Below are 21032 nucleotides of genomic sequence, written 5' to 3'. Positions count from 1 at the left end.
CCTCTCCAGACAAACGAGGTGCTGAGAGAGGGAGGGAATTGTGCAAGAACTCATCCGTGCTCTCCCGGGACCATCAGCCGGGAGCTGATGCCAGAGGGTTTGGGATCAGGCCAGGCACATCCCGGTGCTGCTCCTGAGGGAGTCTGGGAGCAGCCAGGCGAGGGGCAGGAGGGAAAAACGAGTTGGGAAGCCAAGAAATCCTCCTGCATCCAACGGGATCCACGGGCTGGGAGAGCAGGGAGCAGCAGCATTCCTGCCTGGCTGGGGTGGGATATCGGGAACAGCGATTGCCCAGCCCAGGAATGCCATTTGTCACCTGGGAATGCCATTTGTCACCTGGCCCCATCGCAGCCAGTCAATAGGACACGGGCACACCAGGTGTCAGCAGGGACCTGCTGCTGTCACAGCCGTCAATAACGCTCGATTTGGGACAGAGCCTGAAAAACCTCGGGTGCTTCCCGGATCCCTGGGCATTCGCTCCAGCTTATCACCCCCTGGGCAGTGGGAAGCTCCCAGAAGCTCCAGCACGGCTTTGCTCCCTGGAAACCTCCCTGGGAGTGTGGCTGGGGGTGATGGAAAGGATGTCACTCACACGGTGTGGGGTTCTCCCCTCCCTTCCTTAAACAATTTGCACAAACCCCATCCGATTCCCATTTTAATTGACTTTTCCAGTCCTTTTCGTCACATGGTTGTGATGGATGCAGCTGACGAGTCAGCAGATGGTGCTGGGAAGTGACAAATGAGTTACTAAGAAAGGTCACTTTTCCAAAGCACAAAACTTTCCCGTGTCTTGTCCCGCTGTCCCTCCAAGACGTGTCTGGCTGGCAGCTTTCCATCCATTTGGGATGGAGCCTTCTGCCTCGGAAGGACAACCTTCCAAATCAAACAGGGGGATGAAAATTAATCAGATCTGTATTAGCTGCCTGCAGCCTGCCAGCTTCACCTCTTAATTATGCAAGAGTGCTTCGACAGGAAGGAATCGTGGAGATGAAAATAAAGGATCTGACTCCAGGTCTGGAAGCGCCAGGGCAGGTGGGAGCAACAGGCTCCTCCTGGCTCTGCCTTGGCCCAGTCCATAAACGCAGCTTTTGGCACATCCTGGCTGCAAAGCAAGGATAAATGAAAATAAAAAACCCCAGCTGGAGGTCTCCCTGCCAGCCCTGTAATTCCAAAATTCCATCCTGCTGCATCCCTGGCACGGTTTGCAACCTGCAGCCCCCGAAACTCCCCTTTGGGCTCCGGTGCCAAATGGCAGCAGAGGCTCAACAAAAACATGATGTGCAGGATGGGCTTGGGTGCAGTTCTGCTTGTTCCAAAAGTTAAACGTTTGGCATAACTGGGAGTCGTTTTCCCAGGGAACTGGCAGTGGAAGTGCAGTCCATTGGGCCTGGTAGCAGTGTCAAGGAACAAGGGGCAGAACGAGCTGCCCGTGCCAGCAGCACGGAGCTTTCCTCTGCGTGTCTGTGCTCCCCCCTCCACGCTGCTCCAGGCTCGGGGTGTTTGGCAAAGGGATGCAGGAGGGCGGGAGAGCAGAGCCTGATGTGGAATTTGAGCCTGGGGAAAGCGCGTGGGGCAGTGGGGAGGACGGAAATCCCAGCAGGGCAGGCACTGGAGGCTCCCAGCAAAGCTTCCAGTTCAGGGCTGAGCATCAGAGCTCCAAGAGCCGCCAAGAGCCACATCCCCTTTCCCCCATATCCAACAATTGCTTGGATGGAGCTGGGAATGGGGGACAGGACTTTGTGCAGGACCTGTCACTTCCACAGCCCTGCCACCATTAGCCTTGGAAAAATCCCATCCCCTACCCCCAGTTCCCTTCCTGGAGCCCACAGGAATCCATTCTCACCCCACTCCCACGGAATTCTTTTTGCTTGGGATTGAAGGGCTGCAGTCACACAGCGAGGTCAGCGGGGGAAGGAGCTCGTTTTGTGCTCCCTGCTCGGGAAGCAGGAGCTGAAATCTCCTTTTCCCAGCCCAGGCAGATCCTCCAGCTGCTGCCCCTGCATGGATGTGCCACGGATTTCGGGGGCTCCTGAGGAATAAAGCACCAGTGGCAGATTTTAATGCAGTCTCCCAAATATTAATGCCAGATACAGGTTTGCAGAATCACAGGCTTAAAGCGCCTGTTCATTTGCAGCGTGAATATTTTAAGGGTCTGGATTTCCCCCTTCCTGTTCCCATCCCACTCAGATTCCTCCCAGCTCTGGTGTAATTCCAGATAATTCCTGGCAATTCCTGGCTGGGCAAGGACCAGTAGGAAGGATTCACCTCCTGCTGACTCCTGGTTCTGACAGCGAAGGGCGGTCTCAGATTAACGGGGAATTTGTCACAGGGAGTTTCTCCCTCTCCCATTCCAGAGGCTCCAGGGGCTGCGGGCACAGGGCAGGGCGGGTGTGGGGAAGGAGGGGAAGGTTTGGGGGAGCAGCAGAGGCTCAGGAGCCTGTCAGGGGCAGTGATCTCCCTTTGACCTCCTCTTGTGGCCCCTCTGCACCTGCAGCTCCCTGAGGAGCAGCTCCATGCAGCAGCTGCAGGATTGGGATTTACAGCCCGAAATTCACACCAAAGCCTCTCTGGAAACCAGCCCCGAGGTGACCTGGGCACCCCAAAACTGAGGAAACTCTGCCTGCTGCCTCAGTTTCTCCTTGAAAGTATAAAAGAGAGGGGAAATGGTTTTCTGGACAGAGCCTGGGTGGATTTGGCTTCTCTGCAAGGGCTGGAGGGGAGAGGCACTGACCAAAACATCCTATCCTATAACAATCCTCTTTCACTGGGATTAAAAAAGAACCAAAACTTTTTTTTAAAAAAAGAAATCCCATTTTCTAATAAAATAAATGTCTGTGCTCATAAAAACGTTATCTTCTCTCAAATAAGGAAAGAAATAAACAGGAGAAAAAAAAATGTTTCCTTGCCTCGTTTCTCTACATTTTTGGTCACTCCTTTGCCACCCTCTCCCCGATCTGGAAGAAGTGAAGAGAGAACGGAGAGGAGGTGAGAAAACACGATGGGATGCAGCTCAGCTGTTCCCATTTTGGTTTTCAAATCTGAGCCACCCAGTTTTCACTTGAGGGATGAGGAATATTTTTAGGAATGGTACAAAATGCAGGCTCACACCCAGGGAGGGGCTGTGACTGGTTTGTGCCATGGGGCTGGGTGATGTCCCTGGGCACCCCACTGTCCTTTTGGGGTGCCGTGACCCCGGGCAGGTGATGGGAGAGCCCAAGCACGGCCTGGGCTGAGCTCAGAGGTGGGGAAATCGCTCAGATTTCAGCCAAAGAGAGGGACAGAATGAAGAGAGGGAAAGGACATCAGGAAAAACAACTGGGGGGAAGAAAAGGAGGGAAAGAAAGAAAGAAAGGGAGTGGGGAAAGGAGAACAGGGAAAACAGCTGGGGGGAAGGAGAGGTGGGGGAAAAAAAGGGAAAGAAGGGCAGGAAAAATGGTTGGGGGAAAGAAGAAGAAGGAGGGAAAGAAGGGCAGGAAAAATTGTTGGGGGAAAGAAGAGGAAGGAAAGAAACAAGACAGGGAAAGAAGGGCTGGGAAAACAATTGGGGGAAGAAGAGAAGGGGAAAAAAAGAGGGAAAGAAGGGCAGGGAGAACAAGCAAGGGGAGGATAAAAGGAGGGAAAGAAACAAAGAAGAGGGGGGAGAAGAGTGGGGAAAACAAGGAGAAGGGAGAAGAGGAGGAAAAGAAAGAAAAGAGGAGGGAAAGAAGGGCAGGGAGAATAAAGAGAAAGGAGGGAAAAAAGAAGAAAGGGAAAAGAAGGGCAGGGAGCACAAGCATGGGGAGAATAAAAGGAGGGAAAGAAAGAAGAGAGGGGACAGAAGGGGCCCAGGCATCCTTGCGCCAGCATTTCCCAAGACTGGATGCTGCCAGATTCCCAGGATTTATTGGTGCTCTCACTGGAATCTCCCTGTTCATCCCAGCACCCTCAGCAATCAGGGGCCATTTATCTGCCACAGAGGAGAAGGGCTCTGCCTCTCAAGGCACCAGCTCATCCTGGGAGGAACAAGGAGGCAGAGCTGGATGGCTTCGGGGCGACAAAAAGAGACTCACGCGTGGCAGGTCAGTGAGCTCCCAGGTGAGGGATCCCAGGAGAGACGGGGGAGAAGGAACAGCAGCACATCCATCCCAGCTGGGATGTGGGAAAAATGAAGTGGGGAATTGTGACAGCGGATCTGCAGAGCCTTGGGGCCTGTGCAGCCAGGCCTGATCCCAGCACAGGGCTCACTTTTGATAAAATGCCCATTTAATCCGTGGATATTTTGCTTAGGGTGGAATAGCAACTTCAGCAAAAGCCTCTCAACCATAAAGGCTTTAGAGGGCTAAACAGTAAAGATTGGGAATTAAGGAGAATAAATATTAATGAAAGGGGTGGGAAGATCCATCATTTTTCCAGACAATCCTGCCCATGCTCCTCTGCACGGGGCTGTTGCGTTTACGGCTCTCTGGAGCAGGAGCTCCACAGGCTCAGAGGGATCGTGCTGGGATGGAACTGCAGCCGGAGCCACACAGAGCCTGGAGAGAGCCCACATCCCATGGGAAAAGAGAGCAGGGACTGCCCCAAAAAAGGGCAAATATGGGATTCAAGGTGCAGCAAACGCTGCACTGGTGTCAGTGGCTGCGGGTCCAGCCCAGAGCGGCGCAGCCAGAGCCAGCACTGTTACATAAAGGGATGGGGAACAGCCCGGCCTGGGCTGGATGGAGGAAATGAATCCAATTACAGGATGAAGGGCACAGGGAGAGGATGGACATATTTGGTCTGGAGCAAATCCCTAAAAGGCTTTAAAGCAGGGACGGCAAGAAGGGGATGTGAATGAATCGCGGCGCAGGACACACGGCCACCACCGAGAGGAGTTGGGGCCTTGGAATTGGGCAGGAGGCAGGAATGGGGTTCTGCACCTGGCTGAGGGACAAACACTGCCAGGATGTGATCTTCTGGGAGTTGGGACAGCAGTTTGGCTGCTCCTGGGAATGTTGGAGCAAGGAGCCAGCCCAGCCGGGCAGCAGGGAACAGCCCTGCTGGAAAGAGGAAACAAGCAGGCAACCCCTAAATTTCCTCCTTGCTGATTCCCGTAAGATTATAACCCAGCTGCCCATGCCACAGCAGGCTCCAGACTTCCACTGAGAAAACCAAGGGCTTGTATTAGAAAGAGGGAAAAAAAAATAAAAATAAATTGACCCAGTTATGACAAAACGAAGCAGCATGTTCATGGCATTGCTGTGGAAGCCCATGAGCAGCCAAAAGGCCCTCGGGAGTTCCAGGATTCCACTTCAAATGAGATTTACAAATTAAAAATAAAAGAGCTGGATTATTTCTGTGGGCCTGAACTCCCCTTTCCTGGCTGCTCAGGTGGGCTCAAATGGACGGGGCAGGGTGGAGTGCACATGCAACCCTCGGGAATTCGGGAAAAGCCTTTCCTTTGCTTCTCTGGCTTTGCAGTCAAGCACCTGCCCCTGGTGAGGCCAAGGAGAAGACACAGATCCCTGACCCCCATCTCCCCCTGGAACCTCCTTCCCAACACCTCAGAGAGCCCAGAAACCAGACCAAACCCCAGACTGACTCCAGGGTGCAAGACAGGAAGATCAGAGCGGCATTTTCGCCGTCGCCTCAGCGGAGCGCGGCTCGCTCCAGGCGCGGCCCCGCGAGCGGAGCCGGAGCCGCCGGGATTTGCCGTCTGTGCCGGCTGCTCCTCGCCGCGGGGCCGCGGGGAATGTCTTGCACACCTGCCCACTCTGCCACAGCCCCGGGTTGTCACCGAGGGAGAAGTGTTGACAGCACCACGCGGAGCGGAGCGGGCTCGCAGCTGAGCCGGGATTGCTCAGCTCCTTGGCAGGGAAATGACAGGGCCCGAAGAGTGCCTGCCTCTCCGAGGAAATCCTGCGGCGCTTGGAGAGACATTACCTGGAAAAGGCTGGGAGCTGACGGAGCGTGCAAATACCAGGAGAAGACGTTGGCGTGGGGGAGCTCTCCCCACATCCCAGCTGCTTTATGGCTTCTGGGGAGAGCCTGGAGCAGGATGGAGATGGAAAACCTGCATGGAAAACGGGAGCTGCTGTCCCTCCTGCTCAAATTTTATGCATGAAAGACAGAAGACAGCCTGCTGTGCACTCTTATTTTTTGGGACAGAAGCAAGGGCAGCTCTCCATGCACCTCCATCCCCTGCCCTGGCTCCTGCACAGACACGGAGCCACGGAGCCCCCAGCCATGGCCATGTAATCCCTGCAGGGGAAGGGCCGGCCCAGCGAACCCAATTGTAAATACATCAGTGTCCTCCTTCTCCCTGCCACACGTTTAAATCTATTTGATCCACTCTAATGGATTGATCTACAAGTTTGTGCACACACATCCTGCTTTGGACGGGCGGCTGGCAGCGCCTCGCCCATCACGGCCTGTCAGCTCCACTCAGCCTCATCTCCAGCGCAGAGCGAATCCAATTACAGGATAAAGGGTTTTCTTCCCCTCCATATGGTCTCTATAACGCTCTGGTTTTATCTTGCCTTAACCCCTTTCCTGCCGAGGGAGCTCACAAGCCCGGCCTAAGCGGCTCAGCGCCCCGGCCCTGGGTGGCTGCTATGCGATACGGGAAGCGGGGTCTTCCCAGGGCACCCAGAGGCACATTCCTCCCTCTTTTCCTGCCCACTGGGGAGCAATGAGCCCCCACGGGAGGGAGATTCAGGGCAGCACTTGGTTGCAAAACCGGCCAGAAGCGCAGGAGTGAGCTCAGCCGTGCAGGCAGCATCGTGCTCACGGCCGGGGTTCACGGGGCTGTGCGTCAGGAGCTCGGCACAGATGTTCCCTTCATGACTGATTTGTTGTGCTTTCGCGTTTCCCTCCACCTTGCTCTGCCAGGTGTTCCCTGGCTGCCCCTGGACAAGTGGCTCCTGTGTCCCCCAGCAGGGCTGGGAACGGGCACCACAAAGGGCTCCAGGAGCCCTCCTCCCCCGTGTGAGCTCTGCCTGCCGCTGTGAACCAGGTGTGTCGGCTCCGTGCAAGCCGGTTATTTGTTTATAATTATCATCCCTTGCTTTACACGGGACATGAAAGCCCAGAGCAGCTCAGGGCCCCGTCACGCCGGGCGCGAACAAACAACGAGCGAGAGACGATCGCAGCTCAGAGCGCTTGGCAAAGCAGGAAAACCTGCAAGGAGCAAGAAAAGCCTTTTCTTGAGGACAAACACAGAGCAGCAAAGCTCTCCTCCCGCACCAGGCAGGGCCTGGAATTCGCTGTTGTGGTAGAGTCAGCGCAGAAAACAGCCGGGAGCTCTCCAGGAGAGAGAGCAGCTCATAAACTTTCCCCGCTAAGAGACACCAAATGAAAGCCGTGTCTGTGGCAGGGCTGCAGCAGGAGCTGAGGTTGCATTCAGGACATGTCCTGGAGGGACCAGCCACCCTCACCGGTGTCATTTCCCTGCTCCGGGTTGACTTGAGGCCTTGGCCATTGCTCCGGCTGCCCAGAGCTCTAAATCCACCGGCCTTGGGGCAGTGACCCAAGGGGACACGTCCGTGAGGACAGCTGGGAGGGGACAGCCCTCTTACAGAGCACAGGTGGCTCAGGCTTACCTGCTCCACAGCAGCTCCTAAAAAAGGAGAAATTCCTGATCCAGGCCTTGTTGATGGTCAGTTGAAACCCTCTCAGTCCAGCTGTCCCTTTGAAAGGTGTCTGGGGATCACCCATGAAGACAAATCTCCCCCACACTCAGCTGCCAGGGGCAGTGGAGAGGATCTGCTGAGCCAGGAAAGGTCCCTCTCCCAGAAAGTTTTCCCCAGCACTCAGACTGGGTGTTCCTCTTCTCCCCACAGCTTCCTTTGCAACACCTGACTTTAGAAGAGGGCAGGACAGCCAAAGGGTGCCAGGAAGGGATGGGCAGTGACAATTGACTTCCCCATGGAATACTCATGTCCGCATGGAAAACCTTGGAGAAGCACCAGAGCTTTGGGATGCTGCTGGTGCCGGCAGAAACGCCCAAGTGTTTTTGAAGTGAAATATTGGAGCTGAAGACTCATTTTCTCTTTTGAAGGTGGGCCACCACAGTGAAATATTTGAGCTGGAGAGTGTTGCTTTCTCCCACAGGAATTGGGTGGAGCACACTGGAACTGAGATGGACGCACAGCTGGTTTCGTGGATTGGAATTTCTGGGTTCTCCTTTGATTTTCAACTCATTCTGCAAGAGTGTGCCAAATTTTTGTACATCTGGAGCCTGACCATGGCCAGGAGAGGCAGGAAATTCCTCCAGGGGAAGCTCTGTGAGAAGGCAAGGCCAAGGGACTCCTCCATTTTCCACTCACCCCCTCAAGGAAGACCTGGACCAGGAATTTGGTGCCTGGTGGTTCCATGACGTGATGATTCCAAGAGGCACATCCATCACATGAGGAGCCCTGGTCCCGGGGCACCTGAGGCTGGCCTGACCCACTTCCCTGCACCACCTCCTGCTTCTGCTCCCGCTGGATCTGCGCAGGCGGATCAGGGATTAGGGCACCATCCATCCCAACACCCCCTTAGCCTTCCGCTCCCAGCTCGGAGACGCTCCAGGCGTGCAGGACACCTCATCCATCCCACGGGACAATGGTGAATTTTCCACGGGCCGTGCCTTGGGGAGGGCAGCGAGGAGGAGGAGGCCCAGCTTACCTCGTTATCCGATCAGCTCCCTTAACGCCCCGCATCCCCAGGATTAATGGAAGAGCTTCCCTAAGGCGCCTTAGGCAGGTCCCCTGGAGAAGGAGTCCCCATGACCCAGAAGGAAGAAATGGGGAAGAGGAACTTGGATGAGCATTGGCACTGGCGCTGCTGGGAAGGGTTTATCAGGCTCGGAAGGGGAGCTGGGATAGGGATCCCACACTCTGTGCCGAGAGCCTGGGAAAAGCTCCCTTCCATCCCTCCGGCTCTCCCAGAGTCTCTCCACACTCTCTGCGGGGAGTTCAGGACATCTTTGCTGTTCTTTGCCCCACAGCTCAACCAGGGGTGTGATCAGGGTCACACAACCAAGAGCCCTGCCCCAAAATGCTACATTTACCAAAAAATCACCAACTGCGTTACCTTTGGGATGGGAAATGGCTTCCCCTCGTTCCTTTGCCCAGCTCCAGGCCCTCGGCTGTGTCAACAGAGCCTGGATTTGCTGTGGGATGTGGACCCCAGCAGCCCCCACGCTGCACCAGGCACCCGAAACAGAGCCCAGCCAACAGCTCAGACCCACAGAGCTCGGTCCAGTCTTGCCCCAGTGACCTCCCCAAGGTCAGTGGGGCAGAGCCGGCCACTCCCCAGTCCCCAAGTGGTCTCACAGGGTCCTTCAGCCACCCAGGGACACCCCAAACTCGTGACACACCGTGGACCCCAGCACAGCCCCATTTCCACCTCGGCCACTCCCAAACTCCCCACTGCTCCTCCCACCTTTGCCCCTCTTCCCAAGCGCTCCCCACCCCATCCCTTCCTGCCCCCAACACCTTAAACAACATTAAACACTTAATGGCAATTAATACTCTTTAATGCAGGTTTTGGGGCCAACTGGCTGCTTAGAGGGTGCTTAAACCATCAACCCCTCTCAATCCCGTTGCCCTTGTCATACAAAGTTAGCCGAGCCCCTCGTCAGCCTCCCCCCTCCCTGGAGGAGGCCGGAGGGTATAAAACCACCCCGGGGCGCGGCACCGCCAGCCCCCGGCGCGGCACAGGGCAGGGCACCACCGCCATCCCCTCCACTTGTGCTGCTCCCTGTAATTCACCCCTTTCTTAGATTTGGAGGGGAATCCTCTCGCTGCGCGTTTTCCGCGTTGGGAGGGGGGTGGGGCTTCCTTTTTTTAATTAATCGGGGCCGGAACGCCGTTCATTGCTGAAAACCCCTCCGGCAGAGCAGCTCCCGTAGCGAGGGCAGGATGAACGGGACGGAGGGGATCAATTTTTACGTGCCAATGTCCAACAAGACGGGGGTGGTGCGGAGCCCCTTCGAGTACCCGCAGTACTACCTGGCCGAGCCCTGGAAATACCGCCTCGTGTGCTGCTACGTTTTCTTCCTCATCTCCACCGGCTTCCCCATCAACTTCCTCACCCTCCTGGTCACCTTCAAGCACAAGAAGCTCCGGCAGCCCCTCAACTACATCCTGGTCAACCTGGCGGTGGCTGACCTGTTCATGGCCTGCTTTGGCTTCACCGTCACCTTCTACGCCGCCTGGAACGGCTACTTTGTGTTCGGCCCCATCGGCTGCGCCATGGAGGGATTCTTCGCCACGCTGGGAGGTAAGGGCTGGGAATGGGGGCTTGGGGATTCCTTCTGCAGGGCTTTGGGAGCCCGGCTCCATCCCTTCATGGCGCTGTTGGGGTGCGCGGCGTCGTTCCCCCTCGTGTGGGGCTCGCCCTGCGCTTAAAACCGAGCAAGAAAAGAGATTTCTGCGTGTTTGACCTCGATAGCAGGAAGCCTCCATGGCGTCGTGGCAGGGAAAGGAAGCCTGGGAAGGGATCCTCGTTTGCAGGATCCAGCCTGGGGTCACCTGGCCCTGCTGGTCACTGGGGGTGTCACACCAAGGTGGTCACCGGAGACCTGCCAGGGATGACCGCAGCGTGTTCCGGAATCAACGCCAAGCGGCTCGGACCAAGCACAGGCTTGGACTTGATCGCCTTAGAGGTGATTCCATGAATATTCCTTTGCCCAAAGGCTTCCCTTTTTGGGGATATGGAGGGTTTAGAAGGGGAAGAGAAATCCCCCAGGAAGGGAACCCCATGGAATAGCTACAGGCATGGAGAGATGAGAGAGCTCAGGGGCAGAAGGAAAGGGAGGAGGATCCAGGGCGGTTCCCAGACTCCACAGGGATGGCTCAGCACCAGATCTGGGCGCCCTTGGGGTTTTCCTTGAGGCATTTCTCAGGGACACAAGTGCAGTCAACACTGCCCTGCGGAAAAACAGGGAGAAGTCACCCAGCAGCCAGCCCTGCCCACGCCACACCTCGTGATGGATCTGACAGCCAACAGTCCTCGCTGGAGAGACCCAGAGCCACCAGAGGGACTTTGCTTTCCTTCCCCTAAACGGGGCCATTTCCCACAATGATGCTGCTCTGCAAATACGCATTTTAAAAACACGGATATTCTGCCAAAGGCGCAGCTGAATGTCCTGTTCCAAGCCGAGAGGCAAGGAAGGAAAGGCTTGGTTTTGGGATGAGAAGATCCCAAATTCTGCCCCGTCCTTGCTCAGTGAGCCTCGGGCAGCTTTATTTTGCTTTCCCAATGTTTGTTCCTCTCAGAGGAGGATCCTGTTCCCAGGGCAGGAAGTTGGCTGGGAAGCAGCGGCTGTGCGAGCAGCAGGGCCCCAGCGAATCCCAGCACAGGGTGTCGTTATCAGCAGCTTATCACAGCTGGGGGCATTAGCAGGCTTACAGCACCGACTAAACGCTCCCAAATCCCCCGAAGTTTAATTATCCCTCATAAATACATGTGCACGTTTGCCCACCCACACAGCCCCCGCTCCCCGCACCTCCCCCGATCCAGCGCCGGCGGAAGGAAGGCTCGTGAAATGCACATTTAATGGAATCAACAGGTTTGGACGCATCTGGCAGCGTTGCCGGGAATTGTGCTTCCCCACGCCCGGGTGGGATTCACCCCCTTGATCCTTAATTTATTAAAAAACCCCCACGGTGATTCCTCCTCCGCCCCCAGCATCCTCTCAGCGCCCAGAGCTCCTGCACCTTACTGGGTGGAGGATTCCCAGTTTTTTAGCAGGATGCTGCTTATCCGCAGCTGCTCCGCAGCTCCCTCTGCTCTCCTCTGGGAGCATCAAGGCAAGGTGGAGCCCGGAGGAGCTCTGAGCACTCTGTGGGTTCTCCCTCTCCTCCCCGCAGGCCAGGTCGCCCTGTGGTCCCTGGTTGTCCTGGCCATCGAGCGCTACATCGTCATCTGCAAGCCCATGGGCAACTTCCGCTTCTCCGCCAGCCACGCCATGATGGGCATCGCCTTCACCTGGGTCATGGCCATTTCCTGCGCCGCCCCGCCGCTCTTCGGCTGGTCCAGGTGAGCCCCAGGACCCCCAGCAGCAGCTCCCGGATCCCTCCATCCACGCAGGGAGAGCAGGTGGCTCCCGGCAGGGAAGTGCTCGTCCTGGGAGGAGGGAAATGGCTGTCCTGTTCCCATGGGAGGGAGGCAGTGTCACAGCACGCTGACACCGCGTGCTCGAGCGCACCCCAACCACGTGTGCCACCCTCCCGGCACCCCCCATCCTCAGGGAATTCCATCCTGGGTCCTGGAGCAGATCCCGGCCTTTCTCCCTGCCAGGTACATCCCAGAGGGGATGCAGTGCTCCTGCGGGCCCGACTACTACACCCACAACCCCGACTTCCACAACGAGTCCTACGTGCTCTACATGTTCGTCATCCACTTCATCATCCCCGTCGTCATCATCTTCTTCTCCTACGGGCGCCTCGTTTGCAAAGTCCGGGAGGTAACGGCCGGAGGGGACAGACGGGGACAGGGCAGGGGGCTCGGGCAGGAGGGGGGATGTGGGTTGGGGGTGGCAGGCTGCCCCACACCGCCCTGTCTGTCCACAGGCAGCTGCCCAGCAGCAGGAATCGGCCACGACCCAGAAGGCGGAGAAGGAGGTGACGCGGATGGTGATCCTCATGGTGCTGGGCTTCATGCTGGCCTGGACGCCCTACGCCGTGGTGGCGTTCTGGATCTTCACCAACAAGGGCGCCGACTTCACGGCCACACTGATGGCAGTGCCGGCCTTCTTCTCCAAGAGCTCCTCCCTCTACAACCCCATCATCTACGTGCTCATGAACAAACAGGTGAGGCGCCCCGGGGCTGGGCAGCGCGTCTGGGGGCTCCACATTGCTGCTTCCCAGCAGGGCTTGGATCTCGGTCCATCCAGGGACTCCCGGTCCTGTAGCACATCCCTTCTGGCCCCCCAGTGCCACTGTTCTCCTTTCTGTCCCCTCCCCAGTTCCGTAACTGCATGATCACCACGATCTGCTGCGGCAAGAACCCCTTTGGGGATGAAGACACCTCCTCCGCCATATCCCAGAGCAAGACCGAGGTCTCCTCCATCTCCTCCAGCCAAGTATCACCTGCATAGAGCATGGACAGTTTGAACTGGGGTGACCTGCCAGCTCGGGGACCCAGGCAGACGCCCCACAGCCACTCCCTCGCGCCCCAGGCCCCCTCCCCTGCAGGAGAATTTAGCCGTGCCCGTCCTGCCCTAGCGACCCCTGCGCAGACCCTACCCCAGCATCCACGGGGACCCACAGGTGGCACTCCGAGCTCTGCCACGCCGAGCCCGGGGAGCCCAGGGCCCTGCCCCGGCTCCCAGGAGCGCGTCACCCCTGGGGGACTGTCCCTGCCTGTCCCCGTCGTGTTCAAACAGCAGCGGTCGGTGCGGACCCCGAACCTTCTCCTGCCTGAATCCTGCTCCCCGCCAGCATCGCCCTTCCGCGGGCTCCAGGCGGTGTCACAGGAGCATCCGCGCCTCACTTGCAAAAACCTGAATATTCTGGCAAAGCCCCGGGAGCAGGACTCCGTGGCCGGGGTGGCCCCTCCTGCCCCTCGCCAGGGCCTGAGCCCGGGGCTCTCCGGAGCCGCGCTCCCCCGGGATTCCCACCAGGAATCGATTCCCGCAGTCTCTATAAATCAATATAACAAACGGAGCCACGAGCGGGCTCCGCTTCCAGCTCGACTCCCTCCAGCCCCAAGACAACACTGTAGATATATTTTTTTTTGTCTTGGAACCTGTAAATATTTGCTCACGTCCTTTGAAGTCTCCATCCCTCTCAACCCTTTCCTTTCTCCTCCTCTTCCCGACTCCGAAGCAGAGAAATTCCCCTTCCACCTCTGCTCCGGCTGGACAGGCACGGCCAACCTTGGAGGGTGGGGCGGGGACCCGATCGCTTTCCTGTACATATTTTATAAATAAATAATCTCATGTCAGCACAAGGACGTCTGCAGTCAAGGAGTAGGGATTTAAAAAAAAAAAAAATAATAAAATAAGAAATAAACAGAAGCAGCGCAGTGAAAAACACAGATGCTCAGTCCTTGTCCTTTCTCTTGGGCTGTGGGGACGAGATGCTGGGGGAACACTGCTCTTGGAGCCACGAGGCTGCAGCTGTCCCAAAAGCCGTGGGAAGGGGGATCTGTGGGTGACACCGGCCCCACAAGGTGACAGCCCCATTAGCTGGAGCACCAAAGCTGTTTAGAGGCAAAAAGAGACAGGCAGGACGCAGCCCTCGCTGCCCAGCCGCCGGGTTTTGTGCTTTAATATTTCAGATTTCCCCATGCAGCCTTAAATAAAGCTTCAGCTGAGAGCTTCGCGCAGAGTTCAAGTTCCCCTTCCTGCGGGGCCATTCCAGGCAGCACCGTGATGGAATTGGCAGAGTCAGGGGAAAATTGTTCCTTGTGTCAGTGAATTCCTCACGGAGCCGCTGGAGATCGATCCCGGTGCCACCGCTGCCAGAACGCCGCCCTGCTCCCCTCCCTGCTCAGCTCACACCTGTCCTCTCCGCTGTTTCTCCTCCTTTTTGGGTCCAAAGCCACCAAAACCAGCGGGAAGCCCCAGGCTCATCCCTGGGATGGGAAGGCAGGGATGGGAAGCACTTTTTGCCCCCAAACACCAGGCCCTGGGAGGGGGAAGGATTCAGCCCCAGCCCCGGCTCTCCAGGCACCCTCCTGTCTCTGCACCCAACCAAATTCAGGGCTCTTCCCAAGATTGCCTTGGAGCAGCTCCCGCTCCTCTCTTGCTCTGCTGAATAATTCATGGCCACTCTGCCCATCCCAGGAGCCTTTTTTCCTCCCCTACAAAGCCCGGAGCCCATTTCCTTTAGTTCCTTTAGAGGCACCGGAGCTGTTTTATAGCGAGCAACTGAACGTGTGGAGGAGCCCTCAGCATCTGTCATCTCCCTCCCAGACTCCAGAGTGAAAACCATGCCAGGAACAGAGCCCTGGACCCCCAGAACGGGCCTGGCCGTGTATCCCCCATGTTTGTGAGTATTTTTAAATGCTGCAGCTTGGGCTGCTGCCTTTTGCTGCGGCGCAGCGATGCTGGGAGAATCCAGAAGGAATCCACCAGGAATCCAGAAGGCTCTGAGTGAGGATAAGAGCCGTCTGTGAACCCTGACAGAGAGTTCTGGGGAGCCCGGGGGTGGGCTGAGGCTTTGAGGACAAATTCCTGTGGGTGGGAGAGGCAGGGAGCAGACTCCAGCCCCGTGGTGCTGCTGCAGATTCCGGCAGTGATTCAAGCAGTGATTCCAGCAGTGATTCCTCCTGGCTGTTCCCACCTGCACTGCCCATCCAGCTGCTCTCCAGATGTGCCACTGCCCACAACACCATGGAAAATTAACCCCAGCAGAAGAGTTTTACCTCCATGGTGCTTCTGTCCCACGGCGAGGGACATTCCCAGGGTGGATCCTGCCCAGGGATGGAGGTGTCCAAGGATGTGGCACTCGCTGCTGTGGGCTGGGTGACAAGGTGGGGATCAGTCACAGCTTGGACTCGGTGATCCTGGAGGCTTTTCCAGCCTCAGGAGTTCTGGGATTCTCCCGCTCTCAGCCGTGGTGCAAAGGAGCTGCTTTGTCTGGAAGCTGTGGGTGGGGATGGAAAGATAAACCTGTCCTAAAAGGGCGACCCCTCTGCTCTGCCTTCAGCCCCTCTGCAGCAGCCGCTGAGGATGATGATGGAACTCCTTCTCCTCAACCAAATCCCTAAAAAAACCCCAAAATATCCAAGCTCAGAACTGATTTCTTCAAACCGTGGGGGCAGGGGAGGAACAGCCACCAGACATCCAAAAACCCAAACCTCACCCAGCCCAGCAGACCCAACCCTTCCACGGCAGAAAGCATCTCGCTCAAAGGTTCCCCTTGAAAAATCACCCAGGAGTTCTTTCCTTCCACTTTTCCATAAATTCATGGATATATCCAGGCACTGCCACCAGCAGGGACCATCCTGGCATCACCCACTCTGAGCAGGCACCACCACCTGCTCCAGCGCCGCTGGCCTGGCACTGCTGCCACCTAAATTCAGATGCAAACGGAGGGAAGCAGCCAGACTCATCCAGGGAACGGAGACAGCTGGAATCTCGGGCCCAAAGGCCATTGCAGCGTCTGACTCCCATCCTTGTGCAGCTGGGACTGTTCCTCCTCATCCCAGCACTGCCGTCAGCCGGTTTAGGAAAACTGCAGTAATTGGCTCAATTCATTTTAAATCAGTTCTCGTTTGTGCAAGCAGCACTCGGGGAAAAGCGGCTTGGAGTTAATAACATCCTGCTTTGGAGCATCCGCAGGGATGAGGGGGGAGGCCTCAGTGGGGAGATGTTCTTGGTCTTTGCCCCACAGCCCTGGGCACAGACAGAACCCCCAAAAAAGGGACAAAGCGGGGTCCTGGTGCAGTGCTGCTCCCCACAGTCCTGCCTGGGGCTGATCCCTCCACTGGCACTGCCTGGATTTCTCCCAGGACATTTTTATCCCATCAGTGTAGAAGGAGCAGCTCCATGCCAGAGGGTCTGACTCTGCCCATTTGTCTCTGCCAAAGGAAAGAAATCTCCTTGTCCAGCCGCTCCAGCAGCTCTGGGAACAAGATTAAAACCCTCAAACCCTCCCCCCTTCCCTCTGTGCCATCACACACAGGGCTGGGGGGTCCAAATCCCGCTCTGCCATGCCCAGACCCTGATACCAGGAGGAAAAGCTGCTCCTTAAGGGAAAAACTGCTGGGATTACACCTTGGGAGAAGGCAGGATTGCCCCTGACCGTGCCAGGGGTTCTTGCACAGCCCCAGCAGCCCCAGGCAGTGTTTGTTCAGGAGTCCCCACATTCGTGTCCCCTCCCTGCACGGCCGCGTTTGTGTCACGTCCCCAGCCCCAATCCATCACGGCTGCCTGTGTCACGTTAGCAGCAATAAAAGGATTCAAACAGCAATTCCTTACTTTTATGAACAAATGGCCCTGGCTGGATGATTCAGGCAGCGCTCAATTCCCAGCCAGAAAGTGTCAGCAAAATCCCGGCCTCTCGCGTGTAGGTGGATAACTGCAAATGAGAGGAGGGAATCATCAGCACTTAATACTGGGTGGGTTTGCACTGCCCAGTGCTCCAGCAGCTGGGAGGGCCCTGCCAAGGGGGGCTGCAGGGATCCATTGGGGTGATGGCTTTGGGCACTGGGATCGACCTCACCCCACTGCCAGGGCCCTGCTCCTGCTAGAAGCCCTTGTCTCCTCCAGCCTGTCCTTTCCACAGCCCCTTTTCTCCTCCAGTCCATCCTCTCTGGAATCCCTTTTATCTTCCAGACTTCCCCTTCCTGACTCCTTTTCTCTTCCATCCCACCCCATCCAATCCCGAGCCCCTTTCCTCCTCCAGCCCATCCCCTCCAGAATCCCTTTTCTCCTCCAGACTTTCCCCTCCAGAGCCCCTTTTCTCCTCCAGATTTTCCTCTCCAGAGCCCCTTTTCTCCTCCATCCCATCCTCTCCAGAGCCCCTTTTCTCCTCCAGACTTTGCTCTCCAGAGCCCCTTTTCTCCTCCAGACTTTCCTCTCCAGAGCCCCTTTTCTCCTCCAGACTTTCCTCTCCAGAATCCCTTTTCTCCTCCAGACTTTCCTCTCCAGAATCCCTTTTCTCCTCCAGACTTTCCTCTCCAGAATCCCTTTTCTCCTCCAGCTTGTTCTGTCCTTTTCTCCCTCCATCCCATCCTCTCCAGAGCCCTTTTCTCCTCCCCACACCCTCTCTCCCACATCCCCTCCCCATCCATTCCCCTCCCCACCCTGCCATTCTCAGCTCGCTGCCAACCCCAGGGGAGCCTCAGTGTCCCCAGTCCCTTGGTGGGATCCATGGAGGTTTCCCCGTGCCCCCGGGGCCGCTCCTGGCCGTGGAGAAGCGCGCTCCAGCCTCCTCCAGCCCCTCCATTTCTCCTTCACCCAGCCTGCCCGTATTTTTCTTGTTCATCAGACTGACAAATGGGCAGAAAACAGACTCCTGGCGATTTCCTGCACAGGCTGCCCACTCCTCCTCTCCCCCCCCGATGATGACTGAGAGCTAAAAAAGCAGGAATAGCATATAAATTTCCTCCCTGCTTTAATAAATACCTCTATTACCTTGTGCTTTCCCCCAGCTCGCTGTGCAGCTCCTGCTGCCCGCCAGGCAGACGTGATAAACCAAAATTCGCATTTCTGTGGGGAATCAGCAGCAGGGCTCAAGGCAGCAGCACGGGAGGGGTGAACCTCCCAGCTCGGGGCTCTGGCTGCAGCTTCACATCATCCCACGGGGAGATAAATTAATTCATTTATCACCAAAGGGGAGCTGGAGTTTGTTTTCCAACAGCCTGTCCTGGTCCCAGGGGCAGGAGGGGTCCCACCATTCCCGGGGGTTTGTCCCAGACCCCTCGGGGCGAGCCTGGGGTTTCCTGAAGGGTGGGAACAAGGACAAACCCTGCGGAAAGCTCACCCAGAGGGTGCAGGGGGAGCAGAAGGGTTCGGCGGTGGAGGGAAAGCTGTCACAGCTGTGCTGTGGGCAAAGCCCCGCGCTGGATTTCCCCTCCCTCGGCCTCCTCCTGATCCAAACCCTTTCCTGGGGCTCTCGGGACGCCCAGGACGGGACGTGTCACTGTCCCTTGTCCAGGACACAGCTGAGCAGCGCAAGGACCGGCCCGAGCATCCCAGGAGATGCAGAGATGCTCCATCCCCACCCGAAGGACGACAGGCAAAAGCCACCGGCCTTTTACACCCCCAGCGCCGCCGGGAGCCCCTGGGGCACCGCTGTGCCCTCTGTCCCCCCGGCACAGCCCCATCCAGCCCTGCCACCGTCCCCATCCCGCGGGCACAGCGCCGCAGCCTCGGCTCCTGCTCCGCCGGAGCTGGGTTGTGGCGGTGCCTTGCAAAGCAAGGGGGGGAAAAAAAGAGAAAACACCTTCAAAAGGAGCATTAGGAGGTGGCAGCCGCCCAAGCCCCCCCTTAGCCAGCGACTGCCGTGACTCGTCCGCTTCCTGGAGTCTATTTAACTTCGAAATTTAACAAGCTCCTGAACAAGCAGCGGCAGCGAGGGGCAGCGCCCGGCTCCCACCCTGCGAGCGGCATTTGGGGGCCCAGGCCGGGAATGGGAAAATTTCTCCGACGTCTCTTTGATTTATGGCTCTCGTTAATTCTCCAGGAGGGCCCCGAGCTGCCCCGAGAGCAGCGAACCTCCGAGGGATAAATAATTTACCAGGTGGTTAAATATCCTTTAAGGTCCAGAGAACATCGGCGGCGGCGGGGATTTCGGAGCGGGCAGTGACACAGAAATACAAATCGAGCACGGAATGCGGGAGGGGATGGCCTGGAGCAGGGAAAGGAAGGATGGGGATATCCCAGGAAGGGAAGGACCGGGACAACCCAGCGGGATCAGCACAGCCAAGGGGGTTTTGGGGGGAATATTCCATCCAGATGTGTGCTGCCAGATGTGCAGAGCTGGCTGTCCCTCCAAAGGAAAGGATGGACCGGGGAGCAGGGAGGGGAGGGAGGAAGGTGCCAGCCTGGCCCTGCAGGGCTCCAGCACGGCCACGGGTGGTGTCAGGGGATGCTGATGCCCCGAACTGGCACTGCCTGGTGCCCTCGGGGAGAGACGCGAGGATCTGGCAGCAGAACCTGGATAAAATGTGGTGCCGAGGGGATGTTTCCACCCCCTTTCCTCCTCCTCCTCCTCCCCAGGGATCGGGGCAGCAATCCCAGCCAGGAATCCCTGGAGGGAAATCACGGCGCAAGAGCGGAGGTTGGAGATTAGAATCCAAGCTCTCCTGCTGCGAGCTCCCAGCACCTCTCAGCCTCGGCTCGGGATGTTTCGGGCTCGGCGGAGCCGGGGGCAGCCCCGAGCCGGGCCCCGCAGCCCCCCGGCCCCGCAGTCCCCGGCCCCGCAGCCCCCCGGCCCCGCAGCCCCCCGGCCCCGCAGCCCCCGGCCCCGCAGCCCCCCGGCCCCGCAGCCCCCCGGCCCCGCGGCCCCCCGGCCCCGCAGCCCCCGGCCCCGCAGCCCCCCGGCCCCGCAGCCCCCCGGCCCCGCAGCCCCCCGGCCCCGCAGTCCCCGGCCCCGCATCCCCCCGGCCCCGCAGCCCCCCGGCCCCGCGGCTCCGGAGGTAGATGGCAGCAGAGCCTGCTCCTTGCGAGCCGCGATGGGGGATGGCAGCTCCGGGCACGGCTCTGGGAGCACCCAGCCAAACCCAGCCCTGGGGGCTCCTGCACGGCTCCTGCCGGCCCGGGGAGCAGCTCGGTGATCCCACAGTCCCCACAGACGTGGCCCAGCCCCGGGTGTCCTCTCCCTGCTGCTCATCCCTGCCTCAGCCCCTTCCCACCTCCATTTCCCCCTGGGGTGCCTGGGAAACTTCTTCCTCGCTTTTTGGAGGCAAGCGGTGCTGCCGGGCCGTTCATCCCTGCTGCTGGAGCTGCACATTCCCGGGATCAGCCCTTGCCCTTTCCTGGCTCTCCCGGTGCCTCCCCTGTACAGCCGTGACCCCGCTCGTTCCTCCTCATCTCTCCTTCCTCCTCATCTCTCCTTCCTCCTCACCTCTCCTTCCTCCTCACCTCTCCTTCCTCCTCATCTCTCCTTCCTCCTCACCTCTCCCTCCTCCTCACCTCTCCTTCCTCCTCACCTCGTTGGGTGCTCAGTTAAATCCCTGCCCTGGTCCCACCAGCTCTGCCTAGCAAAGCCTGTCCTCTGGAATTCCCAGTTTCCCATGGGGCCGCCATCCCAGTGATCCCAGAGCTGGAATCTCACCTGGGATGGGTGGGCGATGACACCTCAAGCACAAGGTGACACCTCAATCATGAGGTGACACCTCAAGCACGGGGACAAGGCTCGTGCTGGTGGCTCCTGCAAAGGGGCTGAGATCCGGTCTGACACAACTGATGGCGACAGGAATGGATATCCCTGATATCCATTTGTTTTATCTGGAACTACCAGAGCAGCTCCAGGGATGGATTCAGGAGAATCCATCAGGAGAATCAGCAGCTGCAGCTCAGCCCCTTCCCACCAGCACAGGAATTGGGCTGTCCCCAGGGAGCCACGGCCAGCGCAGGGAATATCCCCGAGGGGCAGCACCTGGGATACACCCAGAGCCGGGGATGCCGGCCC

General features: G+C 58.0%; 1 protein-coding gene across 1 annotated transcript; it reads left to right on the top strand.

The window, feature by feature from the left end:
* Positions 1–9860: 9860 nt before the first annotated feature.
* Positions 9861–13115, top strand: LOC120762713 (green-sensitive opsin). Its single transcript, XM_040085409.2, has 5 exons — positions 9861–10221; positions 11814–11982; positions 12244–12409; positions 12516–12755; positions 12911–13115. Exons 1-5 carry the CDS (start codon positions 9861–9863, stop codon positions 13040–13042), a joined length of 1068 nt encoding a protein of 355 aa, XP_039941343.1. The 3' UTR covers positions 13043–13115.
* The last annotated feature ends 7917 nt before the right edge of the window (positions 13116–21032 follow it).

The sequence above is a fragment of the Hirundo rustica genome, chromosome 24, assembly GCF_015227805.2.
Source record: "Hirundo rustica isolate bHirRus1 chromosome 24, bHirRus1.pri.v3, whole genome shotgun sequence".
Lineage (NCBI taxonomy): Eukaryota > Metazoa > Chordata > Aves > Passeriformes > Hirundinidae > Hirundo > Hirundo rustica.
Note: the sequence above shows the minus strand (reverse complement) of the source record. Positions and strands in the feature narration are given on the sequence as shown.